The sequence below is a fragment of the Ipomoea nil genome, unplaced genomic scaffold (genome assembly GCF_001879475.1).
Source record: "Ipomoea nil cultivar Tokyo-kokei standard unplaced genomic scaffold, Asagao_1.1 scaffold0188, whole genome shotgun sequence".
In the NCBI taxonomy this organism is placed as follows: domain Eukaryota; kingdom Viridiplantae; phylum Streptophyta; class Magnoliopsida; order Solanales; family Convolvulaceae; genus Ipomoea; species Ipomoea nil.
Genome location: NW_017616616.1, coordinates 3,655,001 through 3,662,715, shown reverse-complemented (window position 1 = coordinate 3,662,715; position 7,715 = coordinate 3,655,001). Strand labels below are relative to the sequence as shown.

The window sequence follows — 7,715 nt, the reverse complement described above, 5'->3', positions numbered from 1 at the left end:
TTACTCACACATACAAAATCTTGATGTAGATACTTATATTGGGACCCACATAAAAAAAATATAGAGTAATTTTACTCCCTTGGAGTACTTATATAATTTTCCAAAAAGATATTATCAGAACTCGCCATATCAGAAAGTAAAATTCAGGGAGTAAGATTCGAAGAAAAATTTACCGTTAATTAAACAAATCATCTATTTTAAGATAACTAATTATTGGAGATTATGTTGCTATTCATATTATAAAACATTATTTAATACTTAAGAGAATGGCAAATTATTTTGTAGACTCGGATCCACCTTACATCCGAATTCAAAATTTTACAATTTATATACTGAATGTTCATAATTTTTATATACTAAATATTCACAATTTACATATTGAATGTTCACAATTTTATATACTAAATGTTCACAATTTATATACTGAATGTTCACAATTTAATTTGTAAATATTCAATATATAAATTGTGTATGTTGACCTAGTTCACATTGCAATGTGAATCCATGGCATAACTATTGCTATAGGGTTGTTTTACTTTTGGGCTCCCTTACGGCCCATTGGGATGGCAACACTTGATAGCCCATTCGGCACATCAGTTAAAGTTACATTCCCTCTATTCTTTGCTCCTCTTTGGGCCGAAGAGGATCTGCATATTGGGAAATTAATAAAGTAAAAATTAAAAGTAAATAAGTAATTAGTGAAAGAGTTTTTACCCATTTTGGTCCCTTGACTATAGCTCATTCTCAATTTTGCATTTCGACTTTCAATTGCACCCAATGTGGTCCCTTGACTTTTTAAAATTATTCCAATTTGGTCCTCCGTTAGGTTTTGCGTCAACTGACGGTTAAATGTGGGGGTATTTCAGTCAATTCACCCCAATATTAATGTTATTGTGGAATTTTCCCAATTTCATCGCCACCGAAGTAATCCAACCGCCACCGACGATCACCTCACTGGAAAAACTGAAGATCTCCGACATCCACCATAGCCTCACCAACCACATCCACCGCCGCAACTACCGTGACCTCTACCTCCGTCACTGCCATCATAAAAAAGACATCAGAACAGGCAAAATTGATGAAATTATAAAGAAGCTCAGAAAGAAAAAGGCAAAATTGATGAAATTATAAAGAATCTCAGAAAGAAAAAGGCAAAATTGATGAAATTATAAAGAATCTCAGAAAGAAAAAAGGCAAAATTGATGAAATTATAAAGAATCTCATAAAGAAAAATGGCAAAATTGATGAAATTATAAAGAAGCTTAGAAAGAAAAAGGCAAAATTGATGAAATTATAAAGAAGCTCAGAAAGAAAAGACATCAAACAGGAAAAATTGATGAAATTATAAAGAAGCTCATAAAGAAAAGACATCAAACAGACAAAATTGATGGAATTATAAAGAAGCTCATAAAGATTGGTATGGATTGGTTCCCCCGCCGTGACAGCCGCTGCTTCGAACCCTCTCAGGAATCTCAGACCCAGTCGCGACTGCCATCTCTCGCTATCTCCTTAGCGCGGTGACCGCCGTTGGCCCGGGTGAAGAACCCAATCAGGCGATCCGGATTGGATTTCCAGACGTTGAAGGCGAAGTTGATGGACTCGATATTGGGGTCGACATCTTCGTCGTAGACGAGGACGGCGCGGGTCAAGATCAATTTATGCAGGTAGAACCGGAGGTTGAAGCTCGTAGATGGTTGCCAAATCACTGAGATTGAGGCGATCCGGATAGATGTGAGGTTTTACGAGAGCTTAGCTAGGGTTTGGCTTGAAGTGGAGGGGTTGCTCCAGAGAATAATCACGGCAGAGACAGAGTTTGTGACGGCAGAGTATGTAGCGCCGATGGAATGGAGTAGTGGAATCCGATGCTCAGAGTAGCCGTTGATCAGAAAAGTCGCCCACAAAGCCCTAGAATAGTCATTTAGTGTGAATTGACTGAAATAACCCCACATTTAACAGTCAGTTGACGCAAAACCTAACGGAGGACTAATTTGGGATAATTTTTAAAAGTCAAGGGACCACATTGGGTGCAATTAAAAGTCGAAATGCAAAATTGAGAATGAGTCATAGTCAAGGGACCAAAATGGGTAAAAACTCTTAGTGAAAGACCCAAGTTTAAAATTTAAGTTTATTTATTGAATTGATAGTGATATAAATTATTCTCTGGACCAATACTATGTGGTCTAATGGTACCTGGGTTGGATTTTCATTTGAAAGGTTGTGAGTTTGAGCCTCAATGGAGGCGTTATTGGTTTTTATTGTTTCAGTAGGTTGAGTTCTCTGGGTTTATCTCCTTATGTGTTTGCGTCAGAATCAATTGTCTTTTAAAAAATATTTTATTTTTGAAGGGACAGGGCCTCCACCTATATACCGACCCTAACCCTTCGGCACAAATGGAAGGTCATTCCATACACACAATGAATAACTCAAATCCTCTCCTCTACTCAAACCAATTTTTCCTCATATCAATCTCTCATAGACTTTTAGATACACACTATATAAAGTTGATACATTTTCCCTATTATTCAAGAGGATAGTTATTGATTTGCAGACATGCCCGGTGAAATAACTCTATCAAGATAGTATTGAATATAAATAACCATGGTATATGTTTGATTTACGAAAAAACTCGTAACTATTACTTAAATTATGATATGTAAAATTTGCATTGTGACCATAACAGATAAATGATTACAATGAAATAAACTAATTCAGATTGCACATAACTAACCGACTCAAATCGAGAAAACTAATAGTTCCATGGAACCATGCAATTACTAAATCACCTAACTCAGCTGGAAATAAATATGGTATATCTATTTATATCATGTATTATAAACATTAATGTATATAGCTTAGTACTTATAGTATAACTAAGTATGATACTATAATATATCTACTTGCACATAATAAAGAAGACAAGAAAAACAAAAATTGAATACAATTTTCCATATAACTAGTATATGAATGGAATTGGCATCACAAAATGCTAGTACAAGAAGAGAAGAGAAGGGCCAATATGATAAATAGGGTAAAATTTGAGGATCAGTAACGGGATTTAAGAAGAAAAGAGGACCAAAATTACAAATATGGTAAAATCAAAGGATCAATAACGGGAATTAACTCCGATCCACTCGCCTCCTCCTGTTGCTTGCTGTGATTCCATATAGGCAAGTTATAAAGCATGCCATAGTCAATTATATAATTTTATAATTAATCTAAAAATGTCGCCGGCGCCGGCGCCGGCGCGCCGCCGGTCGTCGTCTCATTTGGAGTGCGGCGGCAGAGCCGACGAAGGAGCGTTTGTGCATGGCACTGTTGGAGACCCATGCCTGTGCATGAGTTCGCGCGCCAGTTCTTGAAGATCTCCGCCGCCGCCGCCGCTGCCGGCGGCCGAAGACGACGACGACGTCATGTCCACCGTGGCCACCCTTGTTGCGGCACCGCCGCCGAACAGCTGTCGGGGGTCCAACTGTCGCGGCTGAATGGCCCACGCGGGCTGCACCATGGGGTCAAACAGGGACGAAAGGTCATAGGTTGCTGGCATCATCGGCACGCCGGTGGGGAGGTCTGCTATGTTTAGAACCGCCGGCGGCACGAACAGAGGCGGTTGTGGCTGCGATTGCTGCGCTACCGGCGGCGGAGCATTCGGCACCTCCAGCGTCGCTAGGTGGGCTTGTAAATACGCCAGCTCTGCTTGTAAGTTCACTACCTGCATATTAAGAAATGTGTTATGTGTATATAACCGCTATTATATTACACATATTAGGCTTACAATTCTACCAAATACAACACAACTAGTGACTCTATTACAATGTAGTATCCGTTTATTATAACTACTTTCTCAACTTACTGAAATACAAAGAGTGCGTCAAAACTTCCCTGAGGTGCTCGATTAGCCACTACGGCGGGAGGAATTGAAGTTCGACCGGCCAAGTCTATGAGACTCTAGTGACCGATGAGCGTGTGCTCGGATGAATCTCCCTCTCTTCTCGAGGATTTTCCACATTGTCGTCATCTTTCCTTAGGAGCACTGTCCGGTCAGGTAGGACGTGAGAGGTTGGCCAATTGAGGGTTCTTTCGCAAATTTCGAATAGATCGGCAAGTGTGGGTGTTACGTTGAGTGATCACCATGATTATGGTTTCAGTCATATGTTTTAGGTTTGAGGAACAAACGTAAAATTTTCGTATTGGGAGAGCCATTCCGTGCTACTAGGCCATAAGGTCATTAGCACAATAAGATATTTATACAAAAAAAAAAATAAAAAATAAAAATTTATAATTGATCAGTCAACTGTTCGACTAATTTAGTTGGGATTACCTAAACGCTTTGACTTAGAACTATATGTGCTCCTATTATTGGAGGCATAATTGGTCTACACAACTAAATTAATCCCACCTCCCAATAAAAGAAAGCAATCAAATTCCTTGAAACAAACTTCCAAATCAGTCAAGCAGACAAGAAGCAAGGATTGATGCGTTAATTGTAATTAGTCAAATAATTGAAAGCAAAACGTGGCTTTCGGACGACGGTGACGGAAAACAGTTTTAGAATGCGACGATTTTCCATAGACGGAGGATTTGGCTTCCGCTGAAAGCAACCTAACGCCGAGATAACAAACCTTTGACGCCGCTGAAGGGATTACCGTTAAAAATGGTATTAATGACACGTATAATGAGGATTAAGGATAACACATTGAACTGCACGTTAACGGAACATCAAGCCAATTCCATAACTTGACCATAACTATGATTAACAAAATTTATTTATTTTCATTATTATTTATTAATTCCCAAATTGAGCATTGCATGTTGCTTGAAAGCAATTCCCAAAACCCAAAAAAAAAAAAGTCCTATATTGCCTAACTCTCCAAGCAACACATCGGTCCAAAAGGATCGCCGAGTAAATAAAATATAATTCTCAATGTTAATAATTCAATTTTTATTAATACCTTATTGGTCGTGCGTATAGTATTTCATAATTTTTCATTGAAATATTTTATTATTATTGTGATATATATATATATATATATATATATATATATATATATATATATATAATTGAGTTTGTAACGTAAAAAACTTAATAATTATTTAATTATAAAGTGTACACGAAAGTCAATTGAAGATGAAAACAAGACAACGTCGACTAGAAAGGAACTGAAATTCTGAAAGTATGAATATACGGACGGTTCCCTTAAAAACTGCAAATATTTTTGAGTGTTGTCAAGGAAAAGAGACAACCTCATGATAATATGTTAATAATCCAAACAAAAAAAAACATTAAAAAAAAAAAAAGAATTCTTGATTTCAGCACAGCGTTCAACTGTTCCCCAAACGCACCGCATCATGGTCCTCTAATAAATGCTTCCAACACTTTTCGTTTTAAAAAAAAAATAATCTTTTTTATTTGAATCGAAGAACTATTTCATACCACCAGACCACAAAGTCATTGATTTACTCAGAATAATCTAATTTTTACTAATATTTTAAAAATATTTTGGGATATGTTTGTTGAGATAAATAAAAATGGGAATTTTGTTATGTTTCTTGATTAAAAAATGAGGAAGTAGGACCATTAGACCATAGCCTTCATAGGCCAACTCAAACCTTAGAGCATACTCAATGCAACCTTAATGTGAGGGTGAATATATATATATATATATATATATATATATATATATAAAATCTTGACTATGACCAGAAACCGGATTCAATGTTGGGTAGTCGAAATTTTTTAAAATTTCTCAAATTTTAATCACTTTTGGATGATTGAAAGTAGAGTGTTTTCAACCGTGAAAGAACATGATTAGGATTTTATGGGATTTTGCAGGCATATTTTCATTAATTTCTTCAAAAAACATGAATATATGATTGAAAATATAATTATATTATATTATATTGTTGATTAGTCTTGTAGTATGAAATCTGCTCTTCAACCTTTTTTACTAAGAAGAAGAAAGGCTTTGACGTGTCTGTAAAAGAGAGAGTCGAGAAGGGAAGAGACTAAAAGAGGAAGCAAGCAAAGTTTGTAACGGAATATGAGGTTTACCAACTATGGTGATAAGACAGTGTTTGGCTGTGAAGGTCAGGATGTTAAGTCGTCAACTATTATCGGAATTTATAGGGGAGAAATCAGTCTTTTATCCAAACATGCACCAAAATTCTTTCCCCCAATCCATAATCTACCACCCAAAAATTAACAGATTTGTTTGTAAGGGTTATGCACCAAAATTATTCTTGCACACAAAAGACTCAATTTTTAGCTCACAATCTACCACCTAAGAACTAATTGACCTGTCTCGGTAGGCTATGCACCAGATCGAATCTACCAACTAAGAACTAACTGACCTGTCTGTGTGGGCTATGCACCAGATTTCTTAACCAAAAATGACAAAATCCCTTGTCCCGTGTCCCACACTCCACCCGACACGACTAGTGAAGGCGATAAATCGCGGTGACTCAACAGACGTACCTGTTGTTGAAGGGCAAAGATATGGGCGACGCAGCCGTAGACGGGGTCGCGGAGGCGGGACTGAGCTTCGTAGCAGATGGTGATGACGGCGTCGAGCCGCTTGTGGACCGGAATATGGAGGAGGAGCTTGGAGACGTTGCTGGCGCCGAACACCTTGTGCACCGCCGCGAAATGGGCGGCTCCTTGCTCGGAGTCAAAGTACGGCGCGAATATGCACCCCGCCACGCACTTCCTTCTCAAGAACTTGCATGCCCCGCATGGCCCACCTCCTCCAACGCCGCTTCCTCCGCCGCCGCCGCCACCACCCGGCCCGGGTCCGCCACCAGAAGCTGCACTGCTAGTACTAGGATTTGAGCTCATGATCGACGACTATATATATATATATCTTTTCAGGAAAGAAAGAAAGACGGTATATATAGATCAATATATAAATCTGTCACATAATTAACTTAGGGTTTTCTTAACGATGATGATCAGATTCTTGAAGAGAAATGAATTGAAGGTTTAAGAAAGAAGGGTTTCTAGGGTTTGTTTGTTTGGTGATGATATACTGATATGATGTATATGTGTATATATATATATGTGTGTGTGTGTGTATTTCTTTTATTTATTTTTCTTTTTTAGATGTAATTTTATATGGGTTGTGAAAGTTTAATTTGGGGTGGTGTTTAAACACTGGGTAAAGTCTTTAAAGCCACGTTAAGAAGCAAACCCCCTACCCCCCACCCTTACCCACCCCACCACCCCCCATTTAGTTGCTTGCGTGAAGCAAGCATGACATAAACCAAACTGCTTTTTATAACAAAAAGAAATTATCGTAAATTGTTTTTTTTCCTTAAAATTCTACCTTGCTAGCTTCAATCATCTCGTGAGTTTGGTCCTTTAGGCTATGTCAAAGTGGTCGCCTCGATCTCATGCTTTTCATTCCCTTCTCTCCCTCTCTTTTAGCTTAGCTTGTAGAATTTTGTGATGTAAATTACAATGCTTAATTCATAGTTCCAAGCAGATAAAGCCTCGTGATTGGGTATGCTTGGAGTTGAATTGGTTTGAAATGTGTATAGAGAAGCAAATGGAGATGACGAGAATTCTACTGAATGACAAGGAAAACTCGTAGCAACTATCTTCCCTGGTCATCTCTTATGGGACAGTTGCAATCATTTTTCCGGCCACCCCTTTTAAGTGTTTTAATTTTCCTGTGTAATAACATGTAAATTGCTAAAGGTCTTGTCGTTGAACGGCATAT

The 7,715-nt window shown here is 38.0% G+C and overlaps 1 protein-coding gene across 1 annotated transcript; it reads right to left on the bottom strand.

Annotated features, from left to right (window-relative positions):
• Positions 1–2,954: 2,954 nt before the first annotated feature.
• Positions 2,955–6,997, bottom strand: LOC109186868 (LOB domain-containing protein 18-like). Its single transcript, XM_019337047.1, has 2 exons — positions 6,473–6,997; positions 2,955–3,709 (listed from the first exon to the last, which is right to left on the bottom strand). Exons 1-2 carry the CDS (start codon positions 6,830–6,832, stop codon positions 3,263–3,265), a joined length of 807 nt encoding a protein of 268 aa, XP_019192592.1. The 5' UTR covers positions 6,833–6,997; the 3' UTR covers positions 2,955–3,262.
• Positions 6,998–7,715: the final 718 nt, after the last annotated feature.